This window comes from Salvelinus namaycush, chromosome 17 (genome assembly GCF_016432855.1).
Source record: "Salvelinus namaycush isolate Seneca chromosome 17, SaNama_1.0, whole genome shotgun sequence".
Classification (NCBI taxonomy): Eukaryota; Metazoa; Chordata; class Actinopteri; order Salmoniformes; family Salmonidae; genus Salvelinus; species Salvelinus namaycush.
In genome coordinates, this window is record NC_052323.1 from 6,434,000 (window position 1) to 6,457,522 (window position 23,523).

The 23,523-nt window shown below is 41.1% G+C and overlaps 1 protein-coding gene and 1 pseudogene across 1 annotated transcript; one reads left to right on the forward strand and one right to left on the reverse strand.

Moving 5' to 3' along the window:
* Nucleotides 1–5,197: 5,197 nt before the first annotated feature.
* Nucleotides 5,198–8,973, reverse strand: LOC120061878 (annotated as a pseudogene).
* Nucleotides 8,974–9,885: 912 nt separating this feature from the next.
* On the forward strand, nucleotides 9,886–13,083 carry LOC120061987 (H/ACA ribonucleoprotein complex subunit 1-like). Its single transcript, XM_039011775.1, has 7 exons — nucleotides 9,886–9,969; nucleotides 10,384–10,585; nucleotides 10,817–10,971; nucleotides 11,156–11,215; nucleotides 11,933–12,053; nucleotides 12,178–12,297; nucleotides 12,410–13,083. The coding sequence occupies exons 2-7, from the start codon at nucleotides 10,396–10,398 to the stop codon at nucleotides 12,418–12,420; spliced, it is 657 nt and encodes a 218-aa protein (XP_038867703.1). The 5' UTR covers nucleotides 9,886–9,969; nucleotides 10,384–10,395; the 3' UTR covers nucleotides 12,421–13,083.
* The last annotated feature ends 10,440 nt before the right edge of the window (nucleotides 13,084–23,523 follow it).

Here is a 23,523-nt window from a genome sequence, read left to right on the forward strand (position 1 = left end):
CCCTCATCTGTGAGATGCACGCCATCCCTACGGTACTGCCCAGGACTTTATGGCAGAGTGGCGGATTGTGGGCATGCGCCTGTCACAGAGAAATGCAAGCTGCCCCATGTGGAGCTGACAAACGACTTACAGTGTATGCCAATTCAAAGCCTACACATGGTACTTTGCACACTACCAATAAAACATTTATGTTCTGTTCTAAATCTGTGAGTACTCCCATCTGTTTTCATATTTATACTGCCATTTATAAATGTGGGAATGTATGCTCTTTTACTGGAGTTGGACAGCTGTGTGCAGAATTACTAAGAACATTTGTAGCTAAAGGATTTAGAGCACATATCCAATGTCAGATTTGTAAATGTGTATATAATTTTTCTTAAGAGTGTTTTGTACTTGTCTAATGTTATATTTTACAGGTGTTTCTCAGCAGGGTTTGTTTCAGGAGTTACCAAAATTGCTCTTGACGAGCCACAGGGTTATGCATGTTTTTATTTATTCAAGCCCAGTGCTACCACACCTGGTTCTACTACTCAGCTGTTCACCATGAATAGTAGAATCAGGTGTGGTAGAAAAGCCTGCATAAACCTGTAGATTGTCAAGAGCAATTATGGCCATCCCTGAATTGTATTTACTAAGTTTACTATATCTGATGAATTTGGTTGTGCACTTTATATTTAGTGATAACTCACTTTTGTTTACAGACAATGTCGTACTAGGCCTTTTTTCAGTAAACTTTAAGGTACATGTTCATGCTAATGGGTACATGTTGATCATTTGTGTATTTTCCAGGAGCTTACTCGATTGTCTTAAGAGAGATCAGGGGGGGGGGATGTTACAGTTGACTCCGAATTGGCTTAAATGGGTTTTTGATTTTTCATATAGATACACATATCATACACATACATACAGTACCAGTCAAAAGTTCGGACACACCTAGTCATTCAAGAGTTTCTTTATTTTTACTATTTTCTACATTGTAGAATAATTGTGAATACATCAAATCTATAAAATAACACATATGGAATAACGTAGTAACCAGACAAAGTGCTAAACAAAGCAAAATATATTTTGTATTTGAGATTCTTCAAAGTAGCCACGCTTTGCCTTGATGACAGCTTTGCACACTCTTGGCATTATCTCAACCAGCTTCCTGAGGTAGTCACATGGAATGCATTTAAATTCACAGGTGTGCGTTGTTAAGTTAATTTGTGGAATTTCTTTCCTTCTCAATGCGTTTGAGCCAATCAGTTGTGTTGTGACAAGGTGGGGGTGGTACACAGAAGATTGACCTATTTGGTAAAATACAAAGTACACATTATGTCAAGAACAGCTCAAATAAGCAGAGAAATGACAGTCCATCATTTCTTTAAGACATGAAGGTCAGTCGTGGAAAATTTCAAGAACTTTCAAAGTTTCTTCAAGTGCAGTCAGTCGCAAAAACCATCAAGCGCTATGATGAAACTGGGTATCATGAGGTCCGCCACAGAAAAGGAAGACCTAGAGTTATAAGTTAAGTTCGTTCGAGGTAACTACACCTCAGATTGCAGCCCAAATAAATGCTTCACAGAGTTCAACAGACACATCTCAACATCAACTGTTCATAGGAGACTGCGTGAATCAGGCCTTCATGGTCGAATTCCTGCAAAGAAACCACTACTAAAGGACACCAATAAGAAGAAGAGACTTGCTTGGGCCAAGAAACATGAGCAATTGACATTAGACCGGTGGAAATCTGTCTTTTGGTCTGTTTAGTACAATTTGAGATTTTTTTCCAATGATGATCTCTTCATGTGTGGTTCCCACCGTGAAGCATAGAGGAGGAGGTGTGATGGTGTGGGGGTGCTTTGCTGGTGACACTGTCTGTGATTTATTTAGAATTCAAGGCACACATGGCTTCCACAGCATTTTGCAGTGATACACCATCCCCATCTGGTTTGCGCTTAGTGGGACTGTCACGGCCATCGTCGGAAGGAGACCAAGGTGCAGCGTGGTGAGCGTACATTTTCTTTTATTATTGTAAATGTCGCCAACAAAACAAGAAACAAAGAAACAACCGTGAAGCTTAACAGGGCTATAGTGCCACTAACAAAGATAACTACCCACAAACACCAAAGGAAAAAAGGCTGCCTAAGTATGATTCCCAATCAGAGACAACGATAGACAGCTGTCCCTGATTGAGAACCATACCCGGTCAAAACATAGAAATACAAAACATAGAAATAAAGAAACTAGAATTCCCACCCTAGTCACACCCTGGCCTAACCAAAATAGAGAATAAAAGCCTCTCCATGGCCAGGGCGTGACAGGGACAATCATTTGTTTTTCAAAAGGACAATGACCCAACACACCTCTAGGGTGTTTACGGGCTACTTGACCAAGAAGGAGAGTGATGGAGTGCTGCATCAGATGACCTGGCCTCCACAATCACCCTACCTCAACCCAATTGAGATGGTTTGGGATGAGTTGGACTGCCGAATGAAGGAAAAGCAGCCAACAAGTGCTCAGCCTATGTGGGAACTCAAAGACTGCTGGAAAAGCTTTCCTCATGAAGCTGGTTGAGAGAATGCCAAGAGCGTGCAAAGCTGTCATCAGCGCAAAGGGTGGCTACTTTTAAGAATCTCAAATATAAAATGTATTTTGATTTGTTTAACACTGTTTTGGTTACTACATGATTCCATGTGCTGTTTCATAGTTTCGATGTCTTGTAGAAAATAGTAAAAATAAAAACCCTGGAATGAGTAGGTGTCCAAACTTTGGACTGGTGCTGTATATATACATATTTACATTTTGGTGCTCATGAACTTCCTTTCTTTTTCGGCTTCAGACCTATGACTACTTCTCACTTAAAAAATAGTTTGTCGTTTTTCATATTATTGAAATTTGACATATATTTTCAACCTTTAATAAATGTTCTACTATACTAATGAGATGGATTTAAATCAGAGACAGGCAGACATTGTAGATCGGTTCACTAATCATTTTATTACAATTGAATGTTTTGATCAAGTCGTGAAAAAAGTAGACATTTGGCATGATTTGTATTGCAATAAAATGCCTATGCATTCTCATAGTGAAACAAAACAGAGATATCTCATAATTCACCATAACATAAAAACATGGACGGATTGAAGAAGATCAGTGGTTGAGATGGTTGACACAGCATATCACACGGCGAGATACATGATGAAACAGGGAACAAGATATGGCCCAAGTCTCTCAAACATGTAGTGAGGTAGTGGTGTATGTAATTCAAACAGCAGTTCCTTGGTGTATTAAGTGTCCTAGCACCGTGACAACCTAAAAGGTTGAGAAATTCAAACACACCCTCAAAAAAAGAAAACAGACTGCAACATGGATATTTTCCCACAGATTAGACAGACACATAGGCACTTGTCCCCAAAGCAAGCCGTATACATCTAGAAGGGTGGGCTTGTCCAACATTTATTGATGAGAGTGCCAAGTCACATAAGCACCTGTCAAAACTTGTCTCTTCCTTTCTTCTCTCGCCTTTTGATCTCTCTCTCTCTCCCCCTCTCGTACCCATACCCCCATTCTCTCTCCCTTCCTCCCTTTTTTGCAAACTTTCTTTGACGGGGAGAGGAAAAAATGTAAGCTTTGGATCTCTGATTGATTACACACAGAACCCGGAGCCGAACGCAGAGAGGGGAGGCACCGGTTCATTTTCCATTTTAAATAAAGATGGAAAATCAGGGAAACTGCCAGGGCTATTCATTTGATCTGAATGGAACTTCAATAAAGCAAATACAAAGACAGCTATTTCAGTTCATCATTGGGAGGTATTCCCCAAGCAACCTTTTGTCTTGGGCCCTGACAGGCTGGAACTGTTATTTTAGCCCGCCAGAGCGCTCTATATTAAATCAATATATAATATTACCAAAGTCGAAACTATACCCCAGCTACATGAAGCATATATTTCTCAACCGCTGATGACAATGTCCCATTTGTCTCTCTATCACAATACATTCTTGCTGATTCTTCTGCCTTCTCCCCAGTGCAAATGTATGTAATACTAGTTTCTTTCACATTGAATACCCTCGGGGAAATGTGTCTTGTGTCTCCCATCAAACAAGCGTAACATTACATGCTAGCAAGCTCTATTAAAGTGTTACATAGGGGGAAATATTGAAAGTATTTGATTGTATTAAGTTAATAGCTTTTGTCTCAATTAATAGCTCATATTTTCCATGATTAATTAAAAACATTGATTGTCACAATTAAGGAAGTCCCTACCAGTGACAACACTGCACATCTCAACACTGAGGCTTAAGCAGTTGGGTCTAATATATCCCTCAGTATTTGATTCATTCTGTGCATGAGGATGGTGTCAGAGGCTTTCTGTGGGGTGTGTCTGCCATCTACTGGTAGATGTATTCAATGCAGGGCAACATAAAAATCTGCTGTGCATAGAAAATATCCTATTACAGTGATATTATAATTATGGAAATAAAATGAGGTTGGTATTGGGCATTTCCTAAATTTGAGTGCACTCTGCAGAGGTAATTAAAATCTTTGGACCGTAGTAACCTAGGAAAGAAGTAGAAGGTAGTTTATAAGGTATATCGCTTATCTGAAGTCCACGGTCAGGAGGATAATAATCGACCTAGAAACTTAATCTTCATCCAGCTGGTTCAGGCCAGTCAGTATCACATATTGATAATTGTTCGAATGCTAGAGGGGGATGGGAGAAAGACCAAAAACCCATAGGTGAGCTAAAGAGCATTTATTTGAGACACTTACAATCTATCACATACTTTAGCTAACAATTAAGGGACAACGACACGAAGACATCATATGAGCTTGAACTATTTGTATGTAATCCTACTCGACAACTCCAACTCTAAAGCTGTGATGTAATTATCCAATGTTAAGTAGTGCTGTGAAAAAGTATTTGCCCCCTTTCTGATTTTCTCTATTTTTGCATATTTTGGACACTGAATTATCAGATCTTCAACCAAAACCTAATATTAGGTCAAGGGAACCTGAGTGAACAAATAATAAAGACATTGATACTTTATTCATTTATTTCATAAACAAAGTTATGCAACACCCAATGCTCCTGTGTGAAAAAGTAATTGCCCCCTTATACTCAGTAACTGGTTGTGCCACCTTTAGCTGCAATGACTCCAACCAAACACTTCCTGTAGTTGTTGATCAGTCTCTCACATCCCCGTGGAGGAATTTTGGCCCACTCTTCCATGCAGAACTGCTTTTACTCAGCGACATTTGTGGTTTTTCGAGCATGAACTGCTCACTTCAGGTCCTGACAGAACATCTCATTGGCTTTAGGTCTTTCACGGCACTATATTGGACATAACTCAGCTGTCTAGTTTCCACACACACTGAGAGCTCTCACCTCTTCCCACCGTTCAGGAGGTCCAAAGCCTCATTGATCTGATCCAGGGTCAGAGTGTGGGTCACAAACACACCCAGCGTAAGTTTCTTGTTCATGTACTCCCCAACGAGTTCGGGGACACTCTCCACACTCTTCCACCCTGTTGGAAAATGACACCATGTGCATGTGTATTTGTTCATTGTTTGGTCATATATTTCATATATACATATGAAGTACATTGGTAACACTACACCTGAACCCTTCATCATAGGGGGTACAAAACGGCATTATAACATGACATTACAGATGACATGCATAGTCAAGATCGTTATTGTTAGCTTATGACAATTCACTTTTCACTGTTATGGTACAAACAATGTTTAGATCTGGCTTTAATGTGTCTCATACCGTCAACTCACCTCCAAAGTATGTCCACTTCAAGACCACCAAGAGGTCTTCAGGGACTAGAGATATCTACCCTACCTCTGTCCATCCTATGACACAGACACCCCAGGCATCCTTACACCTCTCCAAGCAGCTCTCTGGAAGAAAAAGGAAAACATTTCAGAACTGAGACGGTTTGTCCATTAGCTATGTTATTCTGGCCATTTTTGTATACTGATACCACCAAACTATAGCTTGCCAATACCCACAACGATGGTGAGTGACCACACAAACCGTCTTACCTGTAGCCCAATTGCTTTGAATTTGACCATTTGAAAGGATAAAAAAAACAGAAGTCGAAGTCCACCCCTCCGCCGGTCATCTCCACCAGCACCTCCTGGATGGGCTTGCTGTGGTCCTTGGGGTTCACAAACTCAGTGGCCCAAAACGCGTCAGCCTTGTCAAACTTGTCCGGATTGATATCCACTGCGATGATTCTGGCAGCCCCGGCAACTTTGCAGCCCATGACTGTAGCTAGGCCCACAGGCCCCAACCCGAGCACTACACATGTGGAGCCAGGATCAACCCGAAGAGGGTTATGGAATCCTTTATAATTGTCTTGACATCACATTTAAGCCTGTTGAGACACAAGACTGCACTTAGCACGAAACAGCACTGAAAGTACATACAGTACCAGTCAAATGTTTGGACACCTTCTCATTCAAGGGTTTTTCTTTATTTTTACTATTTCTTTTTACATTGTAGAATAATAGTGAAGACATCAAAACTATGAAATAACAAATGGAATCATCTAGTAACCAAAAAAGTGTTAAACAAATAAAAATATATTTTATATTCTTCAAAGTAGCTACCCTTTGCCTTGGGCTCCCAAGTGGCGCAGCGGTCCAAGGCACTGCATCTCAGTGCTAGAGGTGTTCAAATCCAGGCTGTATCACAACCGGCCGTGATTGGGAGTCCCATAGGGCAGTGCACAATTGGCCCAGCGTCGTCCGGGTTTGGCTGGTGTAGGCTGTCATTGTAAATAAGAATTTGCTCTTAACTGACTTGCCTAGTTAAATAAAGGTTGTTAAAAAAGTATATATGTATATGAATAAATAACACAAAAAACTTTGTTTTTGCTCAATTTTTAAAGAAATGACAGCTTTGCACACTCATTCTCTCAAGGTAGTCACCTGGAATGCATTTCAATTAACAGGGGTGCGTTGTTTAAAGTTAATTTGTGGAATTTCTTTCCTTCTCAATGCGTTTGAGCCAATCAGTTGTGTTGTGACAAGGTAGGGATGGAATACAGAAGATAGCGCTATTTGGTAAAAGACAAAGTCCACATTATGGCAAGAACACCTCAAATAATCAAGAGAAACGACAGTCCATCATTACTTTAAGACATGAAGGTCAGTCAATGCGGAAAATTTCAAGAACTTTCAAAGTTTCGACAAGTGTAGTCAGTCACAAAACCCATCAAGCACTATGATGAAACTGGCTCTCACGAGGACCGCCACAGGAAAGGATGCAAGGACCATCCATAATATCAAATGTATAGTTTTAACCATGTTATACAGTGTTTGTTTACATTCACGTTATTGGAGTAAAACAAGCTTATATTTTGGGTTCTGATGGGGTACAACAATTGAACTAGCTCATGAGGAACTTATAAATTATATTCTTTAAGAATCAATGTGTATGTAATTCATTTAAGTCAAAACATGGATGTAGCAACTACGGATTCTAGCCTTAAGGTCTCAAAATAGCCTAGAACAGATCAATGGTAGAAGAATAACAACACAGTATGTTTATTACTGTATATCGAAATTTGTATTCACAAAAACATGATTCTTACTGGTTTACCTGGTGAGAATTTGGAGACTCCAGGGCCGACACCTTCCACCACACCTGACCCCTTGTGGTCCAGAACCAGTGGGAAAAGCCTCAGGTGCATGCGTACACCAGTCTCATAGAGGTACCCCTAGTCAGTGTGGCACATTCCACTTGCTGCAATCTCTCCATCAACAGAAACAGAACACAGTTTATTTTTAGGTTAATATCCCTGTGAGCACTTGGCTTTACATAAGCATTGGTCTGGGAAATGTTAATCTTAGGGGAAAGTTGTGGTTACCTTTATACGCACTTTGTGAGCCTTAGGTGGGGCAACCTCCACCGTCTCAATAGACATGCTCCCACGCTACTGCTGCCTTGCACTTGATCACCTGGGGTAATAGTAATAGATTCAATATATGCATTATAAAGGATAAAATTACACGGATTTAAGTCATTCTTTGTTGCAACATAAGTACTCTCCAAAAAGATTATTGAATATGTTTTTATATATTTTTTTTTTCATTTTAAAATGTTCAGTTCACTTTAAAAGTATACATTAAAGATGGACTCCGCAGTAGGGGAAACAGTGTCACTGACCGCCCCACGGCTGTTGTTATTGTTTTGTTGACGAAGCGGAGGTGAGGAGCGTTGCACAACATGGCAGAAAAAAAATTCAGTACAGGTTCTATCACGCTGCAATGATGTCCGCGGGGGGGGAAAAAACACTGTTAGTTGTTCAGTGTACTTCTTTGTTGTTGTAATATCGCAAACGGAAGTGGTAGTTTCACCATTAAGGATTCCAGCTTTAAGGTGTCTGTAATAGAATATACTTATCAAAAATTAATGTAGACATTAATAAAAGCATTTCTATAGCTTCAAAATATCATTATTTTTTACGACGGAGGAGGAATAACAAAATGGCTGCACCGTGGCTTCAAAACAGCGCCACTGTCAGTTATCTAGGGTTAATACTGTAATGAAACAGCAGGGAGCCAGCCCGAGGTCCGGCGCGCTATCGACTGTGCCGCAAAAGCATGCTCGAGTCGATTTCCGCGCTTATAAACCAGGGTCGTTACAATACATATCATTGGTCTCAGGTAACGCCCTGGACAAAAGCTACGCAATGCAAAGGGGGCACACAATTGCAGTTTTAAACAAATTAGTATTTATTTTTATTTTATTCTTATACAGCCTTAATTAAATTAGCCTTCTCTAAAGAATATGTAAAGAAAGCATGTGTCTTTTCTCAAAAGTCTTACTGTTGACTTGGTAGGAAATCCAGTTCCAGACTTTGCAGCGTTGTCAAAGTGGGTGTGCGGTGTTCTCAGGCAGGGGATAATCTCAATTGTTTCATCCTCGCGCCCTCTTTCTTCTATGCGCGCCTCCTTCTTAAACCCCATTGGATGGGAAAGTCAGCGGTCCCGCCCCACTAACCTTCTCCTCCAATGAATTTTGAGAAAGACACGAGGAAAGGACGCGCGGATAAGCAATTGAGATCTTCCCCTAGTGTTTTTCACAGGAAGTCGTGAATGAACGACAGTCTGAGTTTTACGACAATCCGGATTTCTCTTCAGTTCTCACCATAGAGATAGATAGACGACTCATCTTTGTATCTGTGCCATTATAGCGTCTGTGACATTACTGGGAAAGGGATAGGGGGATACCTAGTCAGTTGTACAACTGAATGCCTTCAACTGAAATGTGACTTCCGCATTTAACCCAGCCCTTCTGAATCAGAGAGGTGCGGGGGCTGCCTTAATCGACAGCCACATCTTCGGCGCCCGGGGAACAGCCTTTTCTCAATGGCAGAAAGACAGATTTTTACCTTGTCAGACCCACTAGGGGCAGCAACATTGAGGCTATCTCAATTTTAAAGTAGTCCATTTTCTTCTTCATTGGCTGATTGGTCTCAACTCATAGGAATCCCCACCCAGTTGACCACTTTAACATTGTGGAAGCCCTCAATGGCAATGCCCATGCTAAAATGTTTTTTAAACCAGGTGGTTGGAGTCCTGGGTGCTGATTGGTTGAAAGCTGTGGTCGATTAGACTATATTCCACAGGTAGTACGCAACATTACTTGTTTACTGTTCTAATTATGTTGGTAACCAGTTTATAATAGCAATAAGACACCTCGGGGTGGTTGTGGTATATCGCCAATATATCACGGCTAAGGGGCTGTATCCAGCTACTCCACGTTGGGTCGTGCGAATAACAGCCCTTAGCCATATACCACACCTCTTCGGGCCCTATGATTTAAATATCCCTGAAGAGACTTCTATCAATCTCTATAGGTCTCACTTTACGGCACCACCTGAAAGCACATGTGTTTTCGTCACGTAGAACTTGTGTCTGGCACACTTCACTCCATCAGCTGAGCTTATTTGTGTTACAAAGGTATGTCAATCAAATATATATGTGTATTTCATAAGTTGCAATAATGTGCAATATATGTGTATTTCATAAGTTACAATGTGCTCAGCAAAGCATATCGTGGTACTGTAGTCTTTTGATATGTTGAAAATAAGTAGTCGAGCTGGCTAGCTAGCTTGTTCAATTGATCCCTTGCAAGTTGCTGTACTGATATAGTTCATAAACGTCAAATCATGCATTGATCAAGTCATTAGTTAATCATTTTACTGTTCGTTGTTTACCTAGCTAGTTTTATCGTCGTATTTAGCCAGCAAAGCATTTGGAAACATCCACTAACGTTACTGACAATGTTTGAAGAACGTGTAGTATTTGAAAGTGAATTGCATTGAATTGTATCTATGCAACTTAATCTTATCTCCCGTCCTCCAACTCTCTCAGGTACACTAGAAAATGTCCTTCCGAGGAGGAGGAGGAGGTGGAAGAGGGGGCCGTGGTGGCGGATTCAACCGTGGTGGTGGAGGAGGATACGGTGGTGGTGGTGGAGGATATGGGGGTCGAGGTGGCGGCGGCGGTTTCCGAGGTGGTGGACGAGGAGGTCGAGGAGGCTTCCAAGACTATGGCCCTCCAGAATATGTTGTTGGTAAGATGAATGAGACCGCCATGTGATGCACCCATATCGAGTCCCAGTGATGGAAAGGGCATTGTTAATGCTTTGCATCTTGAATTTACACTACACCAGTTGCACATCTGGAATGTCCATATAGTCTGCCTGGCATTGTAACATCAGTTGCCCTATTTGTACTTTCACATACTGTTCCCAGTTTAAAAAAATTCCTGTACTGACCAGATATCCTTGCTCTTGTCTCTGCAGCATTAGGAGAATTCATGCACCCCTGTGAGGATGAAATTGTGTGCAAGTGTGTAACTGAGGAGAACAAAGTTCCCTACTTCAATGCACCCGTGTACTTGGAAAACAAGGAGCAGATCGGGAAAGTGGACGAAATCTTCGGCCAACTACGTGACTTTGTATCCTTTCAATCTTTCCTTGTCTAACCAGAGTCATCTGTGAAGTGGTTGGGAACATGTTTAATTTTCTTGATCTCATTAATAACACTGTAAAACTTGTATGCTTTAATTCCCGTTTCTACTGGTTAACAATGAGTTTCATGTAATTTGTGACACTGGTTTGCCCCTTAACCTAAAGAAACAGTATTTCTCTGTTAAACTCTCCGATAATATGAAGGCATCCTCATTCAAGAAACTACAGAAGGTAAGCAATTTCAGTGTATTATTACATGTAACAGAACTGATGGTAGTTAAAAGTGCTTTCATGGTCGACGTGACCCAAACTGGCGTCCATGGTGTTAACAGAGAATGCAAGATATCAGAACCCCCCCCCCCCTGCTCGCTTGTCAACCAATCATCTATAAATTGTACGCAAAGGCCTTTTTATGGAGGTTCACTGAGCGCTGCGTGGCACCTCCATACAGCCAACGTGTACTTCCATTTTCTCGTGGAACCTCTTCCAGATTGACCATAAATTTGGTCAATTGGTTGATTGTTTAGCAACAACCGACACATGCGCCACTATGGGGCAAAATAGAGGTTGGCTTAGACTTTTGACAACATGTAAGCCAAATTTCGTCTGTTTTATTGAAAACAAATACATTTGGACAATGAGCCCATGTCTCAAATACGTAGTTGTTTCTGAGCTAGTTAGTAATTTTTAAGCCATATTAGCATTTACATGAAATATGGTGACAACAACTCGAAACAAGACCGTGTCAAGAACAAGCTGAAACAAAACACTTAAGATTCCCCACGTGGCAGTTTCTTGTCATTCCTGCTTGCCTCCAGAATCACATAACGCTGACTACTGTCCTATGGAAGCGCGTACATCGTTTCTGTGACTTTGTCAGCTAGTCCATCTATAGCATAAACATTGCTATGGCATGTATTCCGTAACTCATCATATTCTGGTCCACAGTTCTACGTAGACCCAATGAAACTCCTACCACTCCAGAGGTTCCTTCCCAGGCCTCCGGGTGAGAAGGGTCCCCCAAGGGGAGGCAGAGGAGGTCGAGGTGGAAGAGGAGGTCCCCGTGGAGGTAAGAGCAAAATGTCAACAGCTCAGGCCCCATGGCTGTTTTTCTTGTAAATAAAAAGGGGGGGGGGGGGGGGGGGGGGGTGTTAGTACATTTTTATACCAAGAAAATACTTTTGCCCTCCCAGGTGGATTCCGTGGTGGCAGGGGGGGTGGTGACCGTGGTGGATTTGGCAGAGGAGGTTTTGGCGGTGGTCGAGGAGGAGGGTTCAGAGGTAGAGGAGGTGGCGGTGGACGAGGATTCAGGGGTAAGTCCAAATCCTAGAAAAGGAATCTTAAATGAACGTGAATAGACAAGTTGTAAAGCTGCTTTGCATTTCATGTTTCTGTGGTGTTGATATGCCTTTTTCTATCATCCAGGTGGGAGATGATGACAAACTGTTTTGTGTCGGATCCTCGCCAAGTGTCCATACCCGGCAGGAAGCAAATCGGTGCAATGCCTGAGCTTGGCTCTTTTGAACTTGACTTATGGAGAACAGGCATTGCATCATTTTATACTGCTCAGCTGTCAATTTGTGTTTTTGTACACCGATCTTTGATAAATAATGTGTGAATGGTTGGCTTTTATTCAATGACCTTTGAATGCACTCAGCATTCCCTGTGACAGCAATCATTAATGGCCCAGTTGCTTTTGCAACTCTTCAACATTGTTCACACTGGATGGTTTTGTGGGTATATTTTGGATATGTCACATAAGAAAAACAATACCTTTGGCTATGATTCGGAGCTTTCAGTTAGACCAAAATATGGGCCCCTTGGGGGCACTGGACTGTTTTATCAATGTCATGGTGGAGTGCAACAGTCATTTCAATGTTGATAAAGCCAGAAATCGATGACACCCTGACGTTTATAAGACTGTTTGTTTGTGGATGATATGATGGACATGAGTTAATTTGTTTTCATTACAATAAGTGGAAAATATTGTATTGCCCACAGATGATGAAATATGATTAGAGTATTGCTGTCTTTTTGTAAAGAAAAGCCTTTGATTAAACAGTGCTCTGTAGGTATCTCCAATTTATTTGGACATCTGACTTGGTGTCTTATTTCCACTAATGCGATATTAGCCTAGTGTTCCTGAAGCACATCCTTCAAATTCAAGCTGATTGTGTGTCTGTTTTCAACACCCGTTTGTCCAAACTGTTCAGGTACTGAATTAAACTTGCTAGTACAACTGTCAAAGCAAATAATCCAGCAGCTCTCTCTGCAAAGGCATGCCCCATCGTTCTGATGAAGGCAGCATAAAAATGTTGCCGTTTGTTAGCTGCTTATATGGATGAAATGTGAGCATTTGAATTGTCATACCGCACACTTTTGTCAGGGTCTCATTTCGGTCCAGCTTATTGATGTCCTATATCCAGCCATTATGTCTCCTGAATGGCTACAGTGACTAATCTTGGGTAATACTTCTTGCTTTAACAGCTATGTGGTCAACATGAGAGCTACTCCACACACTTAAAGGAAATTGCATTGCAGTGTCATATGTTCATGCCTTACTTCAGTGGCTGGTTTCCCTGTTCAGTTTGAATGCAGGGTGCTTCTAAGAAGGGGTAGTAAAGCCCCTCCCTATATGTGAATACTGTCATCCAAGAAGCCGGGGCTTTTTGTGTGTCACAAATAGGTAACTAGTCCACTTGCCTCAAACCACAATGTTGCTGCTTCAAGCATACCCCCCCCCCCCCCCCCCCCCCCCTCAATTTGTTACAAATGTACCAATTGACTGTGATATTATCCTTTTATAAGATGTTTGCTGTAATTGTATTTAGCCCACATTTCCTGCCCATTCACTGCATATGTAGTTTGAGGATTTCATAGGGTTTTGGCAAATCATGGAACTCGGCGTGCTAACAGCGTTCCTGGTTGGTCTCTAGACTAGTTCTTAAGCTGCCCGCAAGTTTGGCTCTTTACTGACTCAGATCTTTTCATCTGGTTCAGTCAAAAGAGTGAATCGTTCATCTAATTGTGTTCATTTGACACAGTAATGCCCAGAGCATGCAGGACCCTCTACCGGCAAACGAATGGACAACTCAAAATAGTAATGATTCTACAAGCCTCTCGTTCACCATAAGGGGCTTATTGGAGCTGTCAATTGTGACAGACTTGTATACGTGTGCTTTAAACAATGCACATGTGTTGCTTGCTAGGCATACACATTATTTCTTGGTACATTTGAAACAATGTCTATTTGTGGCCGCAATTGGACTAGATTGTGAACTACTCTTTGCGGAGCGTATCAAGTACCCCTGACTGCAGTGTGCAGTTCGGGGCCGGGCTCAATGTGGGCGGATGTTTGACTCTGCCCACCAGTGTTTTTTTTTCTTTCATCTGAGGTATGACAGTCACACACTGAATAGAAAACACATGTTTGTACAAGGCACACGTTGAATAAAAATGTATTTAATTGTTGAAGATCGTAAGAAATATTATATAAAGTGGTACCAGCACATGTGTTGTAACACTGTTTGCTTCATGCTGTATTTGAGACAAGCTACTGATATTGTTGCATTGAACAACAGACTTGTTATGTATGTCATGCCCTGTTAACATTGTGTTGATATGTCATAACTTTGTAATTATATTATTTCATTGAGCATATATATACAGTTACTACCTATCCTGTTTTATAATGCTATTTACTTTTCTCATGAGAATGGAGACAGACTATACCATATAGATTTGTGGAGTGGTTAAAAAAACAAGTTTTAATGACTCCAACCTAAGTGTATGTAAACTTCCGACTTCAACTGTATATATACAAAATTCTTGTTAACAAACTATAGTTTTGGCAAGTCAGTTAGGACATCTACTTTGTGCATAACACAAGTAATTTTTCCAACAATATTTGCAGACAGATTATTTCACTTATAATTCACTGTATCACAATTCCAGTGGGTCAGAAGTTTACATACACTAAGTTGACTGTGCCTTTAAACAGCTTGGAAAATTCCAGAAAATGATGTCATGGCTTTAGAAGCTTCTGATAGACTAATTGACATTATTTGAGTCAATTGGAAGTGTACCTGTTGATGTATTTCAAGGCCTACCTTCAAACTCAGTGCCTCTTTGCTTGACATCATGGGGAAATCAGCCAAGACCTCAGAAAATGTAATTGTAGACCACAAGTCTGGTTCATCCTTGGGAGAAATGTTCAAACGCCTGAAGGTACCACGTTCATCTGTACAAACAATAGTATGCAAGTATAAACACCATGGGACCACGCAGCCGCCATACCGCTCAGGAAGGAGACGCGTTCTGTCTCCTAGAGATGAACGTACTTTGGTGCGAAAAGTGAAAATCAATCCCAGAACAGCAAAGGACCTTGTGAAGATGCTGTCGGAAACAGGTACAAAAGTATCTATCCACAGTAAAACGAGTCCTATATCGACATAACCTGAAAGGCCGCTCAGCAAGGAAGAAGACTGCTCCAAAATCGCCATAAAAAATCCAGACTACAATTTTCAACTGCACATGGGGACAAAGATTGTACTTTTTGGAGAAATGCCCTCTGGTCTAATGAAACAAAAATATAACTGTTTGGTCATGATGACCATCGTTATGTTTGAAGGAAAAAGGGGGAGGCTTGCAAGTCGAAGAACACCATCCCAACCTTGAAGCACGGGAGTGGCAGCATCATGTTGTGGGGGTGCTTTGCTGCAGGAGGGACTGGTGCACTTCACAAAATAGATGGCATCATGAGGCAGGAAAATTATGTGGATATATTGAAGGAACCTCTCAAGACATCAGTCAGGAAGTTAAAGCTTGGTCGCAAATGGGTCTTCCAAATGGACAATGACCCCAAGCATACTTCCAAAGTTGTGGCAAAATGGCTTAAGGACAACAAAGCCACGGTATTGGAGTGGTCTTCACAAAGACTTGACCTCAAGCCTGTAGAAAATTTGTGGGCAGAACTGAAAAAGAGTGGGCGAGCAAGGAAGCCTACAAACCTGACTCAGTTACACCAGTTCTGTCAGAGGAATGGGTCAAAATTCACCCAACTTAGTGTGGGAAGCTTGTGGAAGGCTACCCGAAACGTTTGACCCAAGTTAAACAATTTAAAGGCAATGCAACAAAATATTAATTGAGTGTACGTAAACTTCTGACCCACTAGCAATGTGACGAAATAAATAAAAGCTGAAATACATAATTCTTTCTACTATTATTCTGACATTTCACATTCTTTAAACACAGTGGTGATCCTAACTGAACTAAGACACAGAATTTTTATTTGGATTAAATGTCAGGAATTGTGAAAAACTGAGTTGAAATGTGTTTGGCTAAGGTGTATTTAAACTTCCGACTTCAACTGTATATTTTTTTAAATACACCGCATTATTTCATTTTGGGGATCTTTATTTTCCACCCGCACGGTAGTTGGTGGAATGCACACATATTTGTTGTGAAAGCTATTATACCAAAGAAGAAGAGGACAGTTGTTGGGTCGGAGCACGTCACGGCATGAGCGTTTATTAATCCTGCTGTAGAATTCGTTGCTGCCAGCAGGTCAAACGAATGACTAAAATGTATAGGGGGTGTTAAGAGACTTAATTAGGCCTATGCAACGGTACCACCGTTTGTCTGCCTTACTAACGTCTGCGTAACGCCTGCGTGTAACGTTAACTAACATGTCGTTATACCATCGTCTTACTAACGTCTGTGGGACGCCTGCGTGTTAATGAAAGTCATAAGGTGTTAATTCAATCTCAACCATAAATGTTAGAAATGTACAATTTTTTCCCGTGCAAGCCGACATTCCGAAGTAGCCTCCGAGTGTAGCCTATGGCTTGTGTATTTCCTGTTATCGCTAATGGCCTAGAAAAGATTATGTCCAATCTATATGTAATCTGTCTTTCCCTCAACACCTCATGGCATGGTATGTTATCTTATCTCACTGTATACAGATCTAAATGTTGTTAGCCAATCGCAGACTGTGTTGTGACCAGTTCCCCAGTAGCCTAAATCAGACAAACAATAAGAGTTGTGTCCGTGGCTTTCAGTCGAATAGAGGAGTTCACATGCTTTCCCAGTGGGTCCGTGGTATTCGGGATCCTTGGGATGTCCCTTCCTCTGTCAAGTATAAATGTAAAATGGTTAAGTTTTGTGTTAGTTTAGGGTTTAGTGACCGTTCATAGAGTGAGAGGCTGGCGCTGTATTTGAGAGCTCGGCGGCGACAGAAACATGATTTATTTTATTTTTTTACAAGCAGCAGAGACGATTTTCGAGTGTCTGCCCCCGGTAGTTTCGTCAGAGACGATGAAAAGAATTACCGAGATGTCCGTGATCCAATTGAGGAGTAAGTAGGCTATATTTAAGTTGTGATATCTTTAGGAAATATTTAGACCTATTGTGTTGATAATGCAAATTTGGTTTATTTGAAAATAATACATTTTCGTTGATAACGAGTTGAAAGCCCATAGGCAATATTATTTACTGTGTAGAGTAGGCTAGTGTACAATAATAACGCAATTTGATGTTATTATTTTTTATTATTATTTATTAAATCAATTGTAAATTAAAATATACACATGGTGCTATAGGATATACATATTTTACATTGTAAAACACTACCCCTACATGCCATTGTACTATAGGATATATACATATTTTACATTGTAATACGCTACCCCTACATGCCATTGTGTGCTGGAGCTATGGGTTTGTTTTTCCACTGTCAATAGGCCTACACATTCACACTTGAACTGAATTGAATGGGGGATGCATAAGTACTTTTCACTGAAGAAGGGAAATGAGGTACAACATACAACTTTGATCGAAGACCTAAAATCATGCCTGACAAGACCGTTGAAATCATAACGGTATCCTAATATAGTCTGGAGACAGGGGTAGCCTATTCTACAATAATGTAACTATGTGCTAGTATTATTTATCTAATTGATAAATTAAATTGTAAATGTGGATGGGTATGCTACATCATTCAATTGTACAAGGTAGATACAGGAGTAGCCTATACACTACAATAATAATGTCATTGTAACGGCTTTCTTCCTGGGATGAAGGAGAGGACCAAAATGCAGCGCAGTTAGTGTTCAACATGTTTAATTAAACAATAAACAATGAACATTAACAAATAACAAAAGTGAAAGCCGAGACAGTCCTATCTGGTGCAGAACACAAACACAGAGACAGGAAACAACCACCCACAATCCCCAACACAAAACAAGCCACCTTTATATGATTCTCAATCAGGGACAACGATTGACAGCTGTCTCTGATTGAGAACCATATTAGGCTGAACACAGAAACAGACGAACTAGACACACAACATAGAATACCCACCCCAACTCACGCCCTGACCAACTAAACACATACAAAACAACAGAAAACAGGTCAGGAACGTGACAGTCATTGAATGTGCTATAGTATAACTTATTTAATTGATTAATACAATTGTAAATGGGGATGGGTAGGCTACTTCATTCAGTGAATCCTGAATGTCTTGCTATCTGTGGGAGAATGTTAATGAAGGCTTTTCAGCTGTTGAACTATGGCAATGTCTGACTAATTTCTAAACCTATCTTTCTTTAAGTTAAGAAGTGATGAGCCAGAGAAACCAATCAGCGTCACTGCAGCTGTTCTACAGACCACCCACACTGCTCTCCCTCCACTATCAACCACATCCTCTTCTCCTGTTCTAACTAATTTGCTGCCACACTGAAAATGATTGTACATACATACCACTGTGCCCATCTCATTGCAACATGATCCATCCAAGCCCTCCGCTGGATGCCTAAAATGTGAGAAATGTGAACAAGATGCTACAGTAGTGTGTGTGTGTGTGTGTGTGTGTGTGTGTGTGTGTGTGTGTGTGTGTGTGTGTGTGTGTGTGTGTGTGTGTGTGTGTGTGTGTGTGTGTGTGTGTGTGTGTGTGTGTGTGTGTGTGTGTGTGTGTGTATGGATGGAGTTCCAAGAAAAGACATGAGAAGATGACAGTAAGAGCATGCAGTATGAAAATAAAGACCCCTTGGGATCTAAAATGAGTGTGGGGGGCCCTCTTGTGTCTCCTTTTTGTCCAATTGAGGATACTACAGTCACCCCTAGGTTCTTGGAACACTGCTATTTAAGTCTGAGCAGAGGGTGATGAAAGCCTTCAAAGGTGGTGGATGCTTGAGTATAGAATGAAATTGGTTCCAACAAGGCTCTTTTGCTGTCACCAAAGGAGAACCCTTTTTGGTTCCAGGTAAACTCAGCAAAGAAAGAAACGTCCTCTCAATGTCAACTGCGTTTATTTTCAGTAAACTTAACATGTGTAAATATTTGTATGAACATAACAAGATTCAACAACTGAGACATAAAGTGAACATGTTCCGCAGACATGTGACTAACAGAAATGGAATAATGTGTCCCTGAACAAAGGGGGGGGGAATCAAAAGTAACAATCAGTATCTGGTGTGGCCACCAGCTGCATTAAGTACTGCAGTGTATCTCCTCCTCATGGACTGCACCAGATTGGCCAGTTCTTGCTGTGAGATGTTACCCCACTCTTCAACCAAGGCACCTGCAAGTTCCCGGACATTTCTGGGGAGAATGGCCCTAGCCCTCACCCTCCGATCCAACAGGTCCCAGAAGTGCTCAATGGGATTGAGATCCGGGCTCTTCGCTGGCCATGGCAGAACACTGACATTCCAATCTTGCAGGAAATCACGCACAGAACGAGCAGTATGGCTGTTGGCATTGTCATGCTGGAGGGTCATGTCAGGATGAATCTGCAGGAAGGGTACCACATGAGGGAGAAGGATGTCTTCCCTGTAATGCACAGCGTTGAAATTGCCTGCAATGACAACAAGCTCAGTCCGATGATGCTGTGACACACCGCCCCAGACCATGACGGACCCTCCACCTCCAAATCGATCCCGCTCCAGAGTACAGGCCTCGGTGTAACAATCATTCCTTCAACGATAAACGCGAATCCGACCATCACCCCTGGTGAGACAAAACCGCGACTCGTCAGTGAAGAGCACTTTTCGCCAGTCCTGTCAGGTCCAGTGACGTTGGGTTTGTGTCCATAGGCGACGTTGTTGCCGGTGAAGTCTGGTGAGGACCTGCCTTACAACAGGCCTTTAATCCCTCAGTCCATTCTCTCTCAGCCTATTGCGGACAGTCTGAGCACTGATGGAGGGATTTTGCGTTCCTGGTGTAACTCAGGCAGTTGTTGTTGCCATCCTGTACCTGTCCCGCAGGTGTGATGTTCGGATGTACCGATCCTGTGCAGGTGTTGTTACATGTGGTCTGCCACTGCGAGGACGATAAGCTGACAGTCATGTCTTACCGTAGCATTGTCTTAGGCGTCTCACAGTACGGACATTGCAATTTATTGCCCTGGCCACATCCGCAGTCCTCATGCCTCCTTGCAGCATGCCTAAGGCACGTTCATGCAGATGAGCAGGGACCCTGGGCATCTTTCTTTTGGTGTTTTTCAGAGTCAGTAGAAAGGCCTCTTTAGTGTCCTAAGTTTTCATACTTATGACCTTAATTGCCTACCGTCTGTAAGCTGTTAGTGTCTTAACGACCGTTCCACAGGTGCATGTTCATTGTTTATGGTTCATTGATCAAGCATTTGGAAACAGTGTTTAAACAGTTTACAATGAAGATCTGTGAAGTTATTTGGATTTTTACTTATTATCTTTAAAGATCTGTCCTGAGTCCTGAAAAAGGGCCATTTCTTTTTTTGCTGAATTTAGAAGTATTTTTGGTTCCATGTAGAACCCTCTGTGGAATGGGGCACAGAAATGTTTCTACCTGGAACCAAAAAAAAAAGATCCTATGGGGACAGTGAAATAATTATTTTAGGTTGTAGATAGCACCTTTTTTTCTGAGTGTAGGCCTATATTGCAGTGGTGATCCCGTGGTTTTCTGTTAAAATAAATGCAACAGGCCCTGTGCGTCACTGGAGGATCTAGCAAGACAGCGAGTCATTGGATCACCAACTCAGTATGACTATAGTGAACATGTCTTACATGCACCGTTATGCAATTATTAAGAGACTACAAATAGCTAATCCTGGCGACCAATGTTCTAGCATTAATTAACCAGAGATGTCAAGGTGGTACCCAAGAATATGCTACAGTATGTGTATAGTGTAAATAACAACTACCAATAGACTTACTGAATTATAAGCATTTAGTCAATCAAAGAATTGCTCTGTAAAACGAGGAATGCAGTTATTCTATTTAACTAATGGATGAAAGAATTGACACTCAAACAATTACAGTGTACATGAAATACATTATACATTTCAGAATCACACAGAGTAAATGACTATCACCAATAGGCTAAAACAACGTGGTGACACGTGTCTTCAGTTCAGAATAATCTGTAAGAGAAACTTCACTGTCCTTTTAACCAAATTCATGCAGAAACTCACGCCCAACCTGAATGAACATTTCAAAAGACAGGAAAACACAGCCAGATTCAAATCGAATCAACTCATTGTAAATGATAGGAGTGCATCCTTTTGTCGCTCCCTCTTTGAACTTTCCGCCGACTGACGAAAAAAAGAACACTCCCTGTAACAATAAATCCATAGCACTTACAGTACAATAAAATATATAATTCGTAGCTCTTTGTGAACTCCTGAAAAATTCAAACATGACAATTTTATTAACACAAGAACATTAATTTGGTTGATTGATGTTTTCATCTTAATTCACACCTCTCCTGGCATCAGTGACCAAAGGACTTCCATGAGAATGTCTCTTCATAGAGATCGCAACAGATAAGGTGTGTTTGAATCTTGCGATAGCCCACAGATGATCTGCCATCCAGACAATGTAATAAATTGTGATTGAGTCATCATGCTGGGCCTCGCACTCCAGCCAGTCACCAGTCACGAGTATATCACCTTCTCTCATTCTTCCACTACAGTCGTCATTCATGGAAAACAAATGAAAAATCTAAACTTTTTGTTGTTGTTGTTTTTACCGATTCTTGTTTATTCACAAAAAGCAGAAGATAGTAAATATCATTAATCACAATGGTCAACCTATGCAAATTAATAGGAAAACATTTCAAGCTTATTCATAGGATTACATTTAGCCGAATTGGGTACACATATGGCGTGGGGAAAAGTAAAAGAAAGGAAAACACAACCAGATTCTAATCTAATCAACTATATTTCAATGATAGGAGCGCACCCTTGTGTCTCTCCCTCTGAACTATCCACAGTTTCCCTGTAACTATAAATCCATAGCACCTGCAGTACAATAAAAAAATATTACAATTCATAGTTCTTTACTAAATCTTGAACAAACATGACAATTGAATTCACGCAGTAACATTAATTTAGTTGATTCATGTTTTAATCGGTCTTCACATCTTCAATGGGAACGCCAGCCAGTCAGGAGTATTATCACTGTCTCATCCTTCCACTACAGTAGTCATTTATGGAAAACAAATCAAAAATCAAAAGGGCCTGTCATGCCAAATAGTGTCCCCCTGCAAAAAAGATTTTTGTGTTTCCAGGACTTCATTCCCGAAACATTGCAAAGAATACTGTCCGAAGATGCTTTTCCTTCTCAGGCCCCATAAGGCTGTAGAGATGGACATTGGCAGTTGAATCTGAATAAAGGAGTATGTTGGCTTTTGTTTTTGTTTATTTGTGTTTTGTTAATTATTTGGGCTGATATACAGCCAGCTAGCTAGCCAGACAGTTGTTTAGCTAATGTTAGCTAGCTAGCTAATTGTTTTAGTAGCTTTTTGTATGTATGTAGCTTGCACTTCAATGGCATCCCTCGGGGATATGTTATTTGATCTTTCCAACCAGGTGAAGTACTATGAAGGCACTGCTGATCTCGACAAGACGCTCAACATTCGTAGGGGGCAGAAATTCACTATTCAATGTTAAGCAGTTAACTTCTATTACACAACTGGAAGGATTTAGCTATGAACATCAATTTTTCAACAACCATTTTCCATCTAGCTAGTTGGTCATCTAGAAGTTGCTAGTTATGCATTAAGTTATGTGTCTGTCATATTGACGTATCTAGCTATAAGTTAACCCTGATCAATCAAATGGATAGGTCTAAGCACTTATGGTCATTCCAACTGCCCTTAACTAGGTGTCTTTGCTAGGCAGACACACAGACAGAGAGAAAGAGGGGAAGAGGGAGAAAGAGGATGAAAGTGAGAGTGAAAGAGGATGAAAGTGAGAGTGAAAGTGGGAAGAATGAAATACAGAGAGAGATTGGGGGGGGGGGGAGAGAAACAGAGAAAGACAGTCGTGTAAAATGACTTAGACTTGAGTATTTCAACAACTCTTGTCTTCAAACTTGTTAGGCAATCATATGTACTGACGAGGGAAGGAGGGCCAGCCACACAGGAGGATGGCCAGCCACACAGGAGGGTGATTTTCACTGAGGTGAAGTAAGCCATGCTGACTGAGATGCATGTCGGCCATTTCGGAGTGAAGCGCATGATTGCCAAAATCAACATACGCTTCTTTTGGCATGGGATTATCAAGG